This window comes from Megascapheus bottae, chromosome 11 (genome assembly GCF_031878675.1).
Source record: "Megascapheus bottae isolate mThoBot1 chromosome 11, mThoBot2.hap1, whole genome shotgun sequence".
Taxonomy (NCBI): domain Eukaryota; kingdom Metazoa; phylum Chordata; class Mammalia; order Rodentia; family Geomyidae; genus Megascapheus; species Megascapheus bottae.
The window spans coordinates 43,653,373-43,671,454 of record NC_143519.1 but is presented as its reverse complement, the minus strand read 5'-3'; the positions used below and the strand labels follow the sequence as shown (position 1 = coordinate 43,671,454).

General features: G+C 39.5%; 1 protein-coding gene across 2 annotated transcripts; it reads left to right on the top strand.

The window, feature by feature from the left end:
• The first annotated feature begins 1,801 nt into the window (after positions 1–1,801).
• Positions 1,802–17,361, top strand: Med4 (mediator complex subunit 4). Of its 2 annotated transcripts, none has more exons than XM_090342135.1 (7): positions 1,802–1,960; positions 4,116–4,182; positions 7,958–8,128; positions 9,354–9,411; positions 11,021–11,107; positions 14,628–14,759; positions 16,755–17,361. In XM_090342135.1, the coding sequence occupies exons 1-7, from the start codon at positions 1,836–1,838 to the stop codon at positions 16,925–16,927; spliced, it is 813 nt and encodes a 270-aa protein (XP_090198261.1). In that variant the 5' UTR covers positions 1,802–1,835; the 3' UTR covers positions 16,928–17,361. The 2 variants fall into 2 exon arrangements, with proteins under 2 accessions (XP_090198261.1, XP_090198262.1); XM_090342136.1 differs by lacking the exon at positions 1,802–1,960 and adding an exon at positions 2,351–2,372.
• Positions 17,362–18,082: the final 721 nt, after the last annotated feature.

The following is an 18,082-nucleotide window of genomic DNA, read 5'->3' as shown; positions in this document are numbered from 1 at the left end:
TGCGTATAAAGATGTATTCCAAAGGAAAAAACCATGAACACAATCTCGGAAACCCATTGTCAGATAAAACAGAAGACAAAGTATGGTACATACATATTATGAGTGTTATTGAATCTGAAATAAGAAGGATATTCTGATATATGCCTTGATGCATATGAACTGCAGGTGAAATAAGCCAGACACAAAAAGACAACTACAGTATGATTCCACAGTTACAAAGAACCTAGAAGAGCTAAATGCACAGAAACAAAAATCGAGTGGTAGTTGCTAGGAGCTGGGGAAGGTTGAAATGGGGAGCTGATGTTTTCACAAGTATAGAATTTCAGATTTGATCTTGGGATCCCTCTCCAATAACCGTTTTCTCTGTTTCGGTGGCCTAGTTGGCTCTCCTGCAGCTGTGATGCTCTGAACTATAGAGATCCGAAAGAAGGAAGGTAGGCACCCCAGATATTCGGAGTGCATGCATTCCCAAGCCTCAGATGCTCTTCAAGTTGACGTAAGGATTTGGGCCACAAATGGTAAAAGTAACCCTAAAACAGTGTCTCTCAAGATACTGGTCTTTAACAATTGCTTGCATAATGTGAACCTCATGTAGATTGCCTGAGAGTGGCAGAGGAGAAAACTGTAGTCCCATTGAGATGATCTGAAAGATTATGGATTTTTCAGCTCAACAGCTGGTTAGATTAGACCATTTATGGACAAGGTAGGGTTTTCCTCTGTTGTTGAAGAAATATCCTGTTTATTATGAGCTAACTTAGTATCTGCTTACTGTCTCATGGATCTGTGAGTCAGGCATTATCCCTGCTGCAACTTCTACTGCTACCCACTGTAGGCAGCCTCACTGGTGCTGGTTCCTGCACATGGGTATGTGTTAATTAACCATGAGACACAAATGCACAGCTAATATATACATACATACATACACAAATACATACATACCAGGATATATGTAGATAGATTTGTAAGGGGAAATTGGCTATGCACTTTTTTTCTTTTTTGGGGGGTGGAGGGGAGTCATGCTGCTTGAACTCAGCTTGGGCACTGTCCCTGAGCTCTTCAGTTCAAGGCTACCACCCTACCCTTGAGTCAAGCCCCACTTCCTGTTTTCTAGGGGTTAATTGGAAATAAGAGTCTCAGGTCCATTTGTGCCCAGGCTGGCTTTGAACCTGGATCCTCAGATCTCAGCCTTCTGAGTAGCTAGGATTACAGGAGTGAGCCACCGCACCCGGCTGTACATCACCTTTCTAAGAACATTAAGTATTTTAAAAATCATTTAATTTTATTTAATATAGCTGGAGTATATATTGTTACACATTATATAAACACTTATTTATACATACATAAAATAATTGGGAGGAAAAGAATTACCGTTCCTGTCTAAACGTGCTTATACTACAGCCTCCAGGAGAGAGCAATCAAGAGGACTGGTATTATTAACATTTGGAGGATAACAGACTAATGCGAGGTTAATCCTAGAAGACCTGAGATTATTTCATGAAAAAAAAAATGCCATTATGTAATTCTCTCAGATGCTTAAAATCTGTTCATCATTGCCTGCATCTCCTGGTCCTCAAATCCAACTGTGACTCACTTTCCCCTTTTCCTAGAACCTCCCCCCCCCCAGCTCCACCCCACAACCCCTTCCTCCTCCCTCCCCTCCCCCATCCCGCGCTGGGGCCCGCCTGCGGCGAGGGCGCCAGCAGTGCACCTCCAGGCGGGCAGGGGGCGCTCCAGCAGAACCTTCCTCTCTTCCCTCCGTCTCGGTGACACTTCCTTCCGCTTCCCCGACCAGCGCTCACTGCGCCGGCGTCCGCTGTAGCTCCTCTGCGGTGAGGATGGCGGCTTCTTCGAGCGGGGAGAAGGAGAAGGAACGGCCCGGAGGATTGTTGGGGTCCGCCGGCGGTAACAGCACGCGAGAACGACTGCTGTCTGCGCTGGAAGATCTCGAAGTCTTGTCCAGGTAATGCCGGCGTCCAGGCTGGGGTCGGTTCCCGACCTTTTCGGCTTGGTCTCCGGAGGCTCCGTGGGGCGGGTCCCGAGTCCGTGGATGCGGCGTGTGCGGGCTCGCGGGACCCGCAGCGACAGGCATTTTAGTAATACCGCTGATTCTGGAGATTCCCCCACACCGAGCCGTGGGGCTCTCCCTGCTCCACCGGTCCATAGACTTGTCCTGAGCACGCCGCGGGGCTGCAGCGCAGCGGCGGCCGGACGCCCCCGGGACCGGGGGGCGGGCGTGGGGAGGAGGCCCACGCGTGGGGCGAGGACGCGCGCGGCGGCGCCGGCGTGAGCGCAGAGGGCCGCTCCGGCCGCGGCCCGCCTCTGCGCGCAGTCCCAGACCCCTGTTCCCGTGGGAAAGAGAGAGCTCATCCATGGTAAGATGACACCGAATGTGCTTGGAAAACCACGAGCGCGCCGGGCTGGAAGGTTGGCAGGGCTGGCTGGCCAGAGATGAGACGATTCTTGACTGTTCTCCACGGTCTTCTTCGTCATGATACGCTCGGTGTTCTCCGCACTCTTCCGCGGTCTCCATGCTTTACGGTTAGAGCTTTTTAACTTGGTTGTTAACATTCTTTTGTATTGTCGTTAGTGCCGGCATCTGGAGCTTGAACTCGGGGTCTTGGGCGCTGCCTTTCAAGCTCTTGTTCAAGCACGATGAATGTTCTACTACTTTAGCTACAGCTCCACTTCCAGCTTTTTTGGTCTCTGATACGCTTACTTCCAAAAAACTCTGCTTCTCCTGATAGCTAGGAGTACATGTGTGAGCCACTGGCTCCGGGCAGAATTATCTTTTTTTTTTTTTTTTTTTTGGCATAGGTTTGTTCCTTGAGCTCTTTTATTTTTTTTTTTTAATTTAAAAATTTTAAGATTTTTTTTTGGGGGTGGGGGGGGGTTGGTCATGGGGCTTGAACTCAGCTTGTCCCTGAGCTCTTCAGCTCAAGGCAACCACCCTACCCTTGACTCAAGCCCCACTTCCCATTTTCTAGAGGTTAATTGGAGATAAAGAGTCTCAGGTCTTCTTGTGCCCATGCTGGCTTTGAACCTTAATCCTCAGATTTCAGCCTCCTGAGTAGGTAGGATAGGAGTGAGCTAGGGATTTGTTTTCTATAGGCCATCTTATAACCAGTTCACAAAATAGTAGTGGTTGTTTACAAATGCAAATCAGTTCATGTAATTTCTTTGTTTCTCTTTGCACTTAGGATAAAAAAATAATAGAACTAATCATTAGCTGTGACTTCAAGGCCTTATCACATTTTTTTCCCCTCACTTTATTTACTGTTCTTTAGTGGTTATTGTACTCTGGCTAGCAACCCATCTTTAGGCCATAGACTTGGCTGAGTATTGTGCCCATCATTTTAGCCTCTCAGATCCAGTGGCTGGCTTCTCTTGTACATGTGTGCCTTATTTACCTCAAAAGATATGCTATTAAGAGAGGCCTTCCCTGACCACTCTTAGCAGCCTAGCCACTTTACTGGCAGTTTCTAGTGTAAAGCTCTGCTTTATTTTCTCCATTTTCATTTTGATCTTATTTCTTCTTATCCCCTGTATTACACTTTAAATACAGTGGTTCATTTTTATAATCTAAGTGTTTAAAAAGTACCTTGTCTTTTGTAAATGTCTATTGTCTTTCCAAGCATTCAACTTGGATTTTTACAGAAAGAACTCTTTCAATTTACATGTTTCATTGGTATTTATATAACTATATAAATATGGTACTAAGTGAAACATGTGTAAATAAGTTTGATTAAATGCAAGTGAATCTTGGTGGGAGTGCAGTGTAGCTGGTGGGAGCCAGCCATGCCATGAGGACCATGCACCCAGCAGTCATTTGGGCAGAGAGCAGTTAAGGAAGCCGCCGTTGTGTGGACGGTGCACACCTGCAGTCCTAGGTGCACACCTGCAGTCCTAGCTACTCGGGAGACTGAGATTTAGAATGCCTCAGTTTGAAGCCAGCCTGAACAGCCATGTCTGTAAGATCCATCTCCTGTCAGGAAAATGCCAGGCCTGGAGACATGGCTTGAGTGGAGTGCTAGCTATGCCCTAGGTGGCGAAGGGTGAAGTTCCCATTGTATTGATCTTACAAAGTATTTTGTTTGTTGGTCTGGTTTTTCTTTTAGGGAGCTTATTGAAATGCTGGCTATTTCAAGAAACCAAAAGTTGCTACAGCAGGGAGAAGAAAACCAGGTTAGTAGTTTCTTTTTAAGTTTAAAAATGATAAAAATAATTCCTTCAAGGTTTTTAAATATTGTCTTTGTGTGGAGAGCTGGAAATGTTTAAACTGATTCTTTCTTTCTTTTTTTTTTGGTTTTGAGGCAGACACTAACTCTAGAGGGATCCCTCTGCCTCTACTTCCCAAATGTAAATTGATATTTTCTTTACATCACTTACATAATAGTGTACTTTAAAAGAAACTAGTTGAGTAAGGGCACAGCAGTATGTGTTAATTTCTCAGTTACTCATTTTTATCTTTTGAAGCCACCAGCCGAGCTTATTAAGTAGTTATTTAAAAAGTAATATTTTTATAAGCTGAATCCTTTATTGTAGTCTTGGTTGCTGTAATTTATTTTGAAAATGAGTGGAAATGAAGCACGTATATCTGTGTATAGAATTTTTTTGGGGGGGGGCAGTCCTGGGCTTGAGCTCAGGGCCTGATCACTGTCCTTGGACTTTCTCAAGGCTAGAGCTCTACCACTTGAGCCTCAGCACCACTTCCGGCTTTTTTCTATATGTGGTACCGAGGAATCGAACCCGGGTCTTCATGCATGCTAGGCAAGCACTTTAACCACTAGGCCAAACTCCCGGCCCAGCAGGCCCGTTTTCTAGTGATAGAATGTGTCTGCCTGAGTTCTTAGCACTTGAGCCAGATCCCCAGACTTTTTTCAGTTGTTTTTGTAAAGTTTTCACCTAGCCACAGATCCCAATATAACAGGTTTATGCCATCACACTTGGTTTACTGATTGAGATGAATATCTAACTTTTTGTACTGGCTGTTCTCAAATTAATGATCCTCACAATGTCTGTCAAGTAGCTGGAATTATAGGCATGGCCCCACGCCTTACTGATTGAGAATTTCCTTTCCCCCAAACTAGGGTTTGAACTCAAGGCTTTGTACTTTCCTGGCATGCTTGCTCAGCTGGTACTTTTTCAATTGAGCCATGCCTCCAGCATATTAAATGGATATTGTTTTGTAGATAAAATCATGGAAATTTCTCCCTGAGCTTGTCTCAGACTGCATTTTTCTGGATCTCAGCCTTCTGAATAAATAGCTAAGATTTCAGGCATAACCCATTGGTGTTGAGCAGATCTGTCTGTCTATTGATTTATTGTGATATTTTCACGTTGTGCTACCTAAATAGATCTGGATCCTGGACTCAAGATGTTTGTACCTCCTTTATGTGTTAGGTAGCTGCTTTAGTATAATTCTTTATAAATGTGATTAGAAAAAAATGTATGGGATGTCGCTGGTAATGAATTTAGAATAGGCCTAAAAGAATGAAAAGGGTTTAACTTTAGGAGTATAGTATTGGCAGTTTTGTTTAAAAAAGAACTAAAGGTAAATATTTTAATAGAAGATACCTGTTCTCAAATGCTCTATTAATAAATACCTATGAGTACTTAATAATATTAGGAGGCTATCCCAGATGTATGTATGAGCCAGGCACATGGAGATTGTTCAGACAATCTCTTGAATAATTAGCACTAACCTTTCCTATACTTTTTTGTAAGCAGAAGCTGTTCTTTAGCTTAATACCTGGTCCCTAGTACTATAGATTCTTGTGTTGTTTTTTATTGGAACTGTTAAATATTAGATAGGGATATATCCATTTGAAATTTTCTAGCCACCATTTTTTTTTTTTTTTTTTTTGCCAGTCCTGGGCTTGAGCTCAGGGCATGAACCCTGTCCTTGGACTTTCTCAAGGCTAGAGCTCTACCACTTGAGCCTCAGCACCACTTCCAGCTTTTTTCTATGTATGTGGTACCGAGGAATTGAACCTGGGTCTTTGTGCATGCTAGGCAAGCACTCTACCATTAGGCCAAACTCCTGGCCCTCGTTTTTTGTTTCTTGGTTTTTTAATTAGCTTGCATTAGTTATACAGGTGATGATTTCATTGTTATCTGTTCCACATTTTTACAGTGCATCTCAGTCAATCTCACCCTCTCTATCAATTTTCCTTCCCTCTTTCCCAGAGCAATTTCAACAGGTTTTATTTTTCTGTTTTCATAGCTGTTAGTCTATTTGAACAGTATTGAGCCTCCTTCTGCCTCCTTGTTAGCTCAACCACCATTTGTTTTCTTTGAGTATTTGCAGTTTCATGTAGAATCTTAGCGTTAAGATGGATGTTAATGGCCTATGGATTAACATCTTGCAAGACTGAGTGCCAGGGTAAAATGAGTGCCAGGGTAAACAAATGAGCTAGAGAGTAATTGTAAGTGAAGTTATAACTTGGGTCTTATGAGTTTAGTAGTCTATTTGAATAAGTCTTTTCTCTGCTGAATAATAATAAAATGTATATTATTCTCTGGTAGTATACAATTTAGGTGAACAGTATAAACTCCTTCCTTTTTTCCCTTTTCTTAAAATACTATTAAATATGGGGACTGAGGTTGCAGCCCAGCACATCATTCCTCTGTTGTATGTAAAGTCCTGTAAAGATGAAGGGAACTTCATGTTGAAAGTAACTCAAAGACCTGCCAGTAGCTCTTAGTCTTCCATGACTGAAAAAAATAGTTTTGGAAATTGATTATAAATTTTCATAGCCATTTCTTTTCTAAGTATTATTTCATAATTAGCACAATAAAGGAAGAATGTTTTTATTTGCTTTAAGTAGTTGTACAAAGGGATACCACTCAGCAAATGTTTATAAGAACATCTTGTATGTATAAAGTAAGTTTATATGTACATAGTTCAGGTTATAAATGTGTCTTGATTGATGTCATCCCTTTTATTATTTATTCTTCATCCCTTTCAATACAACCCCTCCCTTGATTTTCCTACAAGAATGTTTTAAGACTAGGCTGTATCTTAATTTTTTTTTTTTTTTTTGCCAATCCTGGGCTTAAGCTCGGCCTGACCACTGTCCTTGGACTTTCTCAAGGCTAAAGCTATACCACTTGGGCCTCTCAGCATCACTTCCGGCTTTTTTCTATGTATGTGGTACCAAGGAATCGAACCCTGGTCTTCATGCATGCTAGGCAAGCACTTTAACCACTAGGCCAAACTCCTGGCCCCAACATTATTATTTTTTTTAATGGCTGATGATAACAACCTTTGTTGAGCTCTTCCTATTACAGCTCAGGGTGATAGGTACTATTAGTCTTTGTCTTTTCCTAAAGAGAAAGCAGGCTGAGAGTGGCTGGTTATTTCCTGTATCACACTTGTGGCAAATGTAGGACTTGAGATTGAGCCCTGGACTTTTTCCCTTCGTTTTACCATTTCCCCCATATTTTTATGCCATCTTTTTTATTTTTTACAAGTCTACTTTTCAGGCCATTTCTATTTAAAGTGATACTATGCATCAAATCATACATTTAGTACTCTAGTTGTATTTTTCAGTTATATATTAGTATAAAATAATTAGAAAAGTTCTTGGTTTCACCTAAAATTACCTTGTGTACTGGAATTTAGGAACACTTCAGTACCTTATGTTTTTAAAGGCACATGATACCATGAGCCCACATAACCTGAAATGAATAAACTTGCCCATTTTGGCATATTACAATTTTCAAAAGACTAATTTCATTTTGTTTTGCATGAAAGAACAGAAAAAGTAGAAAATCTTAATATTAGATCAGTTTCCTAAAATAATAATAGGTGGGTTATTTTATTCTTAACAAAGATTAACGATAATATTTTAGAGGTATTAACATTTTATAACCTAGACAATTCAGGTATAGATTCTTTGTGTCATTGGAAAGTAGTCTATTCTATTGTCTCATCTAGTCAACTGTTATATTGTAGGTCCTGGAATTGTTAATTCATCGAGATGGGGAATTTCAAGAACTTATGAAGTTGGCTGTTAATCAGGGAAAGATCCATCATGAAATGCAAGTTTTAGAAAAGGAAGTAGAGAAGAGAGACAGTGATATTCAACAACTACAGAAACAGCTAAAGGAAGCAGAACAAATACTAGTAAGTTGATGGTTCTTAAGGTGAAAAAAATGTGTTCATGATACATTACTAAATTTATGTCAGTATTTTAAAGAGTCAAAAACTTGATTTTCCAAGTCTAGAGTTGACATGCTAAAGTTAATTGAAGGGTATCTAAAATTTCAGTTTGTAAAATAATTTAAAATCAGTAAAAATATATGTTAATTTCATTAATTTGATGTTTACATTAATTTGGTACATTACATTTACATTACATTTAAAACAGGATTTTTACAAAAGTTTAATCTTTAAATCACTATCACATCAATTCAACAAGTCATTTTATGTGTTCAATGAATCTTGATCAGGATTTAGGTATGTGTCAAGGGGCAACTCTATGTTTTCAGCTGTTATTCTTGGCTACTACATTCAGAAAGCAATTTATTTTCTTTTAGCAATTGTTTCACTAAATACTAATTGTCATACAGTGTTAGTACAGAAATAGCCAAGCTCAATTTTTATTTGGACTAGATGTTGCTGGCTTCTTTATTCCTATTGAATCTCTACTAAATATGCCAAAATAGACTCCAATAACTAGGAGCCTGAGAAGTTCAGGGTAACCAAAGCCTTCCTCTTTAAAGAACAACCCCAAGTAACTGCTTTTGTTTAAAAATAAAATATACCTAAGGATCTGAGATTCTTATCTCCAAATAACCTCTAGAAAATGAGAAGTGGGGCTTGGCTCTAGGTTAGGGCAGTAGCCTTCAGCTGAAGAGGTCAAGGACAGTGCCCAGGCTGAGCTTAAGCCCATGACCCCCCCCCCCCCCAAAAAAAAAAAGATGTACCTAATCTGTTTTTCTCTGTGAAAGTATTATTTGCTTATCAAAAGAAAATTTAAAGCACGGAAAATAGTGAGAGTTTGGCCTAGGGGTATTTTAAAATACAATGCTTTTTAGTAGTACATGGTCTGGATCTCTTTTTCATGTTTATGATAAATGACCTAAACAAAAAAAAGTAATCTCTCTAGTTTATTTTTTCCCACACCAGTTTATGAATGGGAACTGGTTTGTGAATATCACATTCTTTCATTAAATATAACTGGACATAAATGACATCGAGTAGTATTTTAGGACATTGTAAATAAATTTTGGTGATGTTCAAGTTTTGCAAATTAGTTCTTACGGATAAGTGATCTGGTAAATTAAAGTAAAAATTATGCTTGATATAATTAAAGCTTAATCACATTTTTTAATGTTGTTTTAATTAGGCAACAGCTGTTTACCAAGCAAAAGAAAAACTTAAGTCAATAGAAAAAGCAAGAAAAGGTTAGTATTATGGGAAGACTGGCCCAAACTCAAGAATTTCAAGATTTTATGAGAATATTACTGGTAATCATTAACTGCTATTGAAAAGATACCCAGCAAACTTTCATTGTACAGTATATTTTGTTTTAGGCATCCTTAGGGAATGACAAGGATCTCATCTATTTTTAGCCTCTTAGCAAAAATAATAAAAATGGAATCAAATGTGCAAGTAAAGACAGGGTTTATGAAATTGAGGGAAGTGGGAATTTGGCCTGGAAGGCTAGCAGAGAGTTCTGAAAAGAAATACCTATTGGCCATGTCATCTAGGTCTGAATGCCATGAAGTCAGAGTTAGAAATAGCTTTGCAAGTAATCCTATTTAGTGGTACAGAGACTGGGGTTGCCTTCTGTACTTCCTTTCATTTTCAGAAGGTTTATCTTAAGGATCCTGCAGGATCCTTTAGTTCACCTGTTAAATATAGAATCGGAATTAAAAGTTAGTAGCATGCTTCTGATGATTTGTAGGTTGATTCACATTTAATAATCTCAGATTTATTGTCTGATTCTTCTGTTTCTCTGGGACCTTGTTTGGTTTATTTGTTTCATATGAAAAACAGTACCCTTTGAGAAATAGTAGACCAATTTTTTGTAGCAAGAAACAATTGTCCAGGAAAGGTGACTAAGTCTGATTGTCTTAAATCTAGACCATGGTTTTTTCTTTTTAGTCCTCAAAAATGTTAAATACACAAGCACTCTGTTATATTGAAACCAGTCTCAAGTTTATAGAATGAAAAATGAGTTCTCACTTTTCAGAGGTAACTACTATTAATGTTTAGTGTATGTCCTTGAAGGTTCTTTTCTAGATCTGAGAATGTATGATAAAATGCAAATACACATATGCGCATATATTTAAACTAGAAATCAAGTGATGTTGTGTATATTCAGCCACTTTTCACTTGCTGCTTATACTGATAGTGATACATTGCACATAACCTTTTTACTTTGGTCTCTTCAGAGCCTGTAGCCTTGTTAAGCACTTAAGGCAGGGTGAACTCACTGCCAACCTCCTAGACTGGTCAACAGTGAGTGGTATGTGAAGTACATGTTTGCTGTATTTTAGCTGTGCTCACTGGTGATTTGAGAAGAGTAATGGTATTTGATGATGGTTAATAATTGAGGGCATTATTATGCTGTCTTAACTTTGTTTCTGTGCATCAGGTGAATTTTTTTAGGGGTTGAGGGCTGGTGTTGGGGCTTGAAGTCAGGGCATGGGCACTGTCCCTGAGCCTCTTTGTGCTAGAGCACCACTTCTAGCCTTTTCTTATTAGTTTATTGGTGATAAGAGTCTCGTGGACTTGGGGGCTTAATTTGAGCTGTGGTTCTCAACACTCAGCCTTCTGAAGAGCTAGAATTATAGCCATGACCTATCATCTGCTTTTGAGTGGGTGTCTTGCTCTTTAATTTGAAAATATAATCTAAGTTTATCATATCTATGTAGGTATGGTTATAGAATATAGGTGGCTGAGATTATCCTATTTTTCTGATAATTTAAAATTATGATGTGTCACTATGATGTCTGTATCTCAAAGTTTGTATGTTAAACTGTTGCACTGTTCCCTTAACTCTCTTAGGTGCTATCTCTTCTGAAGAAATAATTAAATATGCACATAGAATTAGTGCAAGCAATGCTGTATGTGCCCCACTGACCTGGGTTCCAGGTAAAAATGCTTCTCTTTTATATTAGTCTCAACATATTTGTCTATAAAAAGTTTTAAATATAGAATGTTTATTTTTAGAAAATAATTCGATGACATATGTTTTTAATACATGTATAAAACACACATCGTGGATTTTATAAGTTTGATTTCTTACCATGTCAGTGTTGGGAACTATGGTTCTTCGCTTTTCAAAATAATGTTACTGAGTTTTGAAAGTATATATTAATATGTGATACTTCTAAGACAATGTATTTATATACTTTATATATACTGGGCTGAAGTCAGCAGCAGCAGAGACACCTTTGGACATTTCATGTCAGGGTGTGTCACTGTTGTGGCTGCTTAGGGTTAGGATTTTTGGCAACATTTTCTATTTTCGTGATCAGTTGGTTCCTTTTTTCTTGGCCCTGGAAGAGGTAGTACTCAAGTATCACTGTTTTCACTATGGATACTGATGAATTACCAGTGAAAGGAGCAAGATTAAATTTTTATTCACCAAATGAGAAACAGGCTCTACAGTGCTGTCAGCATCTTTGGATTCCTATTCCACCTGACCACAGAATTCATGGTGACCTCTGTTTGTAATAGAACGTGGAATTTAGTTCCTTCACATGAGTATTTTTGAACTCTTCATCCTGTGAATATGGATCTGGATCCTGTAACAACCTACTGAAACTGGGTAATAAATTTCCTCATGAAATAAGTGACTATTCAAAGATCATAGGGTCAGAAGCCTGAGAGCTATGTAGCATCTTGCCTTCAAATTTTACTCTGAAATCATAAAGTTGTAATAGAAGACTGTATTGTTGTCATAGCAACAGCAATCAAGAGAGGTCCTTTATGTGGAAACCTGAAGAAGATGGAAAGGTTCTGAAGGGTTTGCCTTGTCCTGGAGAGAAGGGCAATAAAGATAAGAAGAAAGAAATGCCAAAGGGTATTGGAGCTATGTAAAGAAGGTGGTTGTCATGGAAACAGTTGCTCCTGTAATGTTGCATCATTATGATTTTCAGAGAAGTCCATGTGAACACAGAAAGATCAAAACCAAAATAGAAGAGCAGAATCATGGACTCTGAACAACTCAGCAGTATAGAGCTGTTGAAACAAAGGGACCTCTGACCAGTGAGAAGTGCCCAAAGGGGTAAGTTTCATATAAAGGCTGGAGTCAGAATTAAAAGTAAACCCTGGGCAGTTTGAAGCTGTGGTTTGCTTATTCAGGAAGAAAATGTAAATAGTTGAGGGAAAGGAAAAAAAAATTCCCAGACAAGACAGGGATAGAAGCATGGATGATCTCTTTGAACTTACAGAGGACATGGAAAAGGAAATCAGTGATGCTCTAGGCCATGGTCCACAGGATGAGATTCTAAGCAGTGCGTTCAAATTGCAGATTACTCGAGGAGATATCCAGACCTTAGAGAACTGTCATTGGCTTAATGATGAAATCATTAATTTCTACATGAATCTTCTAGTAGAAAGAAGTAAAAAGCAAGGCTACCCAATACTTCATGCATTCAGTACTTTGTTCTATCCTAAATTAAAGTCTGGTGGTTACCAAGCAGTGAAAAGATGGACCAAAGGAATAAATCTCTTTGAACAAGAACTTATTCTGGTGCCCATTCATCAGGAGGTACATTGGAGCCTGGCAGTGATAGACTTAAGGAAAAAGTGTCTTAAGTATCTGGATTCTTTGGGACAAGTGGGTGAGAACATCTGTGAAATTCTTCTTCAGTATTTACAGGATGAAAGTAAGGCTAAAAGAAATATTGAATTGAATATTTTAGAGTGGACTCCCTACAGCATGCAGCCACATGAGATTCCTCAACAGTGGAATGGGAGTGACTGTGGGATATTTACATGTAAATATGCAGATTATATTTCTCAGGACAAGCCTATCACATTTACTCAGCACCAGATGTCTCTTTTCCGGAAGAAGATGGTGTGGGAGATCCTTCATCAGCAACTGTTGTGACTTGGCCCCACAGGGGCCTAGTTTCTCTGGCTTCTGATGCTTCTCTGACAGATGTTTCCACATACGTTTGCATTATAGGTTAAAAAGACCCTGCATTGTTTCTGATCCTCCAGGTGTGTCTGCATGGTAGTCCTAACTATATGAGGCTATGTCTGGTCAGCCCTGCACTTGTTGACCCAAAAAGAACAAATACTAATTAATGAATAGGGATTTTAGGGTTTTTTTTAGGGGGGGGTGTGTGTGTGTGCGTGTGTATGCATGTGTGCACATGCTTGAACTGGGACTTGAACTCAAGGACTGTCCCTGAGCATCTTTGCTAGAGGCTGGCACTCTACTACTTGAACCACAGATCCATTTCCAGCTTTTTGCTGGAATCTCATGAGCCAGGCATTAGTGGCTCAAGCCTTGTAATCCTAGTTACTCAGGAGGCTTAGATTTGAGGATCATGGTCGGAAGCCAGCCTTGGCAGGAACGTTCATGAGACTTCTATCTCAAGTAAACTAAGAAAAAGTTGTAAGTTACCGTGGTTCATCTGGTAGAGCACTAGGTTTGAGCACAGAGAAGCTCAGGGACAGAGCACAGGGCCTGAGTTCAAGCCCCAGGACAGGCCAAAGGGGTGGGGGGGAAAGATTTCATGAGCTTCCTGCTTGGGTTTTGAAATGCAATCTTCAGATCTCAGCCTCTTCTAATCCAAGTTACCAGTGCCTAGCAGGATTTTTGTTTAAATTTTTTTTCCCTCTGAATGTTGAATGTGAGAACTGCTGGATTTAGTCTATGAGGTTTTTTTTTTTTTTTTTTTTTTTTGTCAGTTGTGGGACTTGAACTTTGGGCCTGGACCTGGGCACTGTCCATGTGCTCTTCAGCTCAAGGCTGTTGCTCAAGGCTGTTTTCTGGTGGTTAATTGGAGATAAGAGTCTCATGGATTTTTGTGGCAGAGCTGGCTTTGAACCGTGATCCTCAGATCTAAGCCTGAGTAGCTAGGATTACAGTAAGCCACTGTGTAATCATGTGTCAGGACATGATTAAGTAGCAAGATCCTATCTCAATTAAGAACTTGAAAGTGGTATTCTTGCCTGGAATTCCATGTGTGAAGATCATAGTGTGAGGCTGGTTGTGTTCAAAAAAAGGTAAAATACCCAGCGGGCACTGGTGACTTATAATCCCAGCTGCTTAGGAGGCTGAGATCTCAGGATTGAGATTCAAAACAGCCTACATAAAAAAATGTCTGAAACTCCAGTTAACAAGCATAGAGCTCGAAGGAGAGCTGAAAGTGGTTCATGTAGTAGAATGCCAGCCTTGAACAAAAAAACTAAAGGACAATGTCCAGGCCCAAAGCAAAAAAATAAAGGGTAAAAGCATAGCTCAAGTATTAGAATGTCTGCCTTGCAAATTCAAGGCCCTGAGTTTAAACCTTAGTGCTACCAAAAGAAAAAAGATTAAAAATGTAGTTTGAGTTTTTGTATGAAACTCATACAGTCAGTACTCAAAGAATGCATGGATGGTTTTTGTTTTGTTTTAACTATGGTTGAATTAAAAGCATTCTTTATTATTTAGGGGATCCACGCAGACCATACCCAACTGATTTAGAGATGAGAAGTGGATTATTGGGTCAGATGAACAATCCTTCCACTAACGGTGTAAATGGTCATCTCCCAGGGGACGCCCTTGCAGCAGGCAGACTGCCAGGTAATATTAGCCTCAGCCGTGTTTTCTGAGATGACCCTATTGAGCTAAACTAGCTGGCTGCAAATGTTTGAGATTCCAAATCCAGTTGATGAGGTGGGCTTTCGTAGCTAGGTTATCTGCCACTTATCCTGCTCTTTGCTCATTCCATTTATACTGTCGTAGATAGAAATTGTGGAAGCTATTTTTCCCTCCCTTAACTGTTAAAATTTCTGTCATCTTCCTCAGGCGTTGGGCCTTTCCTTTCCTGTTGTTTTTCTTAATATAATGCAGTTGTGAAGCATGCTATAAAAATAGAACAATAAACATATTTGTAAAGTAGAAAAAGACACAACAAAGGAAAAAGATACCCTTTGGGGGGCAATCAAGTTAAATACCTTAGCCTATCATTTCTGTTAGCTACCTACAGTACAAATTTTTGAAATCACTGCTAATTCTAGTTCCCTTTTGATTTTTGTCCTCTTTGTTCTTGCAATTCTTACTGGGATTGTAAGCCAGTCACAATCCCATCAGGAGATAAGCCACACTGGTCATTTAAACGGGGAAATCGAAAGAATTCCTAATAATTACTTACTATGTATTCATAATTATTAACAATAATTACTTAGTAATTTTTAGTACTTCTGAAGGGTTAAGAGACTTTTTTTTTTACTTGAAAGTACGGGCATAACCAGTGGAAGTTGCTGCTCATATACTTAGGACCAAAGCACTAGCCCAAAGAAAGTTCTAAAAGAGGATCTCCCATATGGGGTCCCAAAGCTAACATCAAATCCAGGCACCTTCCTGGAGAGAATGTAGTGCAGCCACCACTGTTGGGAAAAGAAATGAGATCAAGTGTCAGAAACCAGTACTGACCAGCAATAAATGATGCACTGGGGTTCAGGAGTGCTTGGTGGGAACCCATCCTTTTGGATTCTGGAAAAACCTAAGAAGCCACATTCAAGGGTGCCACTGAAAGGTGTTGAGTGGTAAATACCACTGGACCTGCACTCCAACCAGGTTCTCAGGAATAAAGGAAAAATGAAATTTGAGGAAGTAAAGCTTGTTTTCAGAATCCCTCCAGCACCTTCTACTGAAAAAGCCTGAGATTGCAGCAGCTGGCCTGGGAAAAATGATTTCAGGGATGAGGATAGATTGAAACTGCCTGGTACACCTATACAATTAAACTTTCTATTCCTTTCCTTTTCTTTCATCTTTTTTCCTTTCCTCCTTTTTCCTCTCCTTCCCTTTGTTCTCCTTGATTCTTTTTTTGGGGGGGCGGGGAGGGGGGCATTGCCCTGGGACTTGAACTCAGGGCTTGGGTTATATCCCTGAGCTTTTTTGCTTTAGGCTAAAACTCTACCTTATGAGCTATAGCTCCATTTCTGTCTTTTCTGTGGTTAAATTGAGATAAGAGTCTCAAACTTTCCTATTTGGGCTGGCTTTGAACCTTCATCTTCAGATTTCAGCTTCCTGAGTAGCCAGGATTACAGGTATGAGCCATAGGCACCCAGCTTAATTTTAACTCTTTTGATCCTCTTCAGATCTGCCATCTTCCTTGTCTTAGACTACATTTGCTTGCCTTGTACCTTTTCTTCAGTTTGGGTGTGATTTAGGACTTTTTCACACATTGCCAGTCAACAACTCTGATGCTTTTTTTCTATTTATATTGGGCTTGATCTCAGATCCTGGGCACTCTCCCTGAGCTGCTTTTATCTCTTTTTTTGCCTCCACTTCTGGCTTTTTTGGAGTAGTTCATTGGAAATGTGTAATTTCATGTGTAATTTGATCTGCCTTAGTTTGGCCAAATACATATTTTCTAATTTTACCCTTAATTCAGTGGCATATACCATTGAGTATATACAAATACTCATGTATTTAGCATACATGAATGAAGCCTTGGGTTGGTTCAGTTTCGAGAAATACACTTTCAACTTACTTGCAGAAAGGGAAGAGCAATGGAGAGGTGGATTAATACCATTTGAACTGTTCTTATACATGCTTCTCTCTTTCGTCCAGATGTTCTTGCTCCACAGTATCCATGGCAGACGAACGACATGTCGATGAACATGTTACCACCAAATCACAGCAATGACTTTTTGTTGGAACCTCCTGGGCATAATAAGGAAAATGAAGATGATGTAGAGGTTATGTCAACGGACTCCTCAAGCAGCAGTAGTGATTCTGATTAAAAGCTTGTGAGATTGCACATAGTATTGAATACTCTAGGATTTTCTTAACAGTGGGGGAATACCGACTGAACACTCCTAAGAGTAGCCATGTAGATTGTGCATCCCATTGAAATCAAAGTGCGTTTTGTTGTCAAACCCCCAACTGTGGGGGGCCTTTGGAACTTGTCTGTTGAGAGGCTGTTGAGCACTTCTGTGCTGGTCTGCCCTGCTCCATTAAGGTGTGCTGCTTTGGATGCAAGTGGTAGGAAGATGACCCAGCCACACATGTCACCAATCAGCATCCAAGAATTATTTAGAAAAGCATTTTTAAAAAGTGGTGGGTTACTGAATATACAGAGTTCAGAGTACAAACTCATGCCAGAGTGTAGTTTCTCTGCTCTGCTGCAGTGGCAAGTTGTCAGTTGTACTACTAATAATTAGTTATTTTATATTTATATGTAATTGTTTTGTTGTTGTTGTGCACTGTCCTTGGACTTTCTCAAGGCTAGAGCTCTACCACTTGAGCCTCAGCACCACTTCTGGCTTTTTTTTAATGTATGTGGTACCGAGGAATTGAACCTGGGTCTTCATGCGAGGTAGGCAAGAACTCTACCACTCGGCATCAAACTCCCAGACCCAAATTTTAGTTATTTTATAAATAAAATTGTTTTAATACTTCATGTGTTTTTTTAATTGAAATATTTTAGTGGGGATAGAACATTGTTTTTTTTTTTTTTGCAAATCCACTAGCATTTCCGCTTACCTAGGATTCTTCAGTGGGATTGTGCATGTTGTTGGAATAAATCTGACCCAGTAATCCGAACTAGCAAGTTTTTCACTCCTATTCTTAGAAGAAATAAAAGTATTTATTAACAATTAAAATGCCTACCATAGTCATATCTGCTTTATTTTTACATATATTTTTATTGTAATTAATAGAAGGGTTACATTATATTCACCAGATAGAAGGTGCATTACATTACTTCACATACATTGATACCCTTTCTTATGTTTCCCTCCCCCGCCCCTCATCTTGTTTTCCCCTCAAATAACCAAATAAACATTTATTTATTAACAATTAAAATGCCTACCATAGTCATGTCTGCTTTTGAGAGTAAGTTGTGTGAAAGTGTTAGAAGAAAACTACATCTTGCCCTCACCTCTTTTTATTCCAAT

Coding starts and splice junctions, on each gene's coding strand:
- Med4 (XM_090342135.1), top strand. CDS start 1,836: ATGGCGGCTTCTTCGAGCGGGGAGAAGGAGAAGGAACGGCCCGGAGGA. Junction 8,129..9,353: donor AGGAAGCAGAACAAATACTA/GTAAGTTGATGG, acceptor TGTTTTAATTAG/GCAACAGCTGTTTACCAAGC. Junction 14,760..16,754: donor TGCAGCAGGCAGACTGCCAG/GTAATATTAGCC, acceptor TCTTTCGTCCAG/ATGTTCTTGCTCCACAGTAT.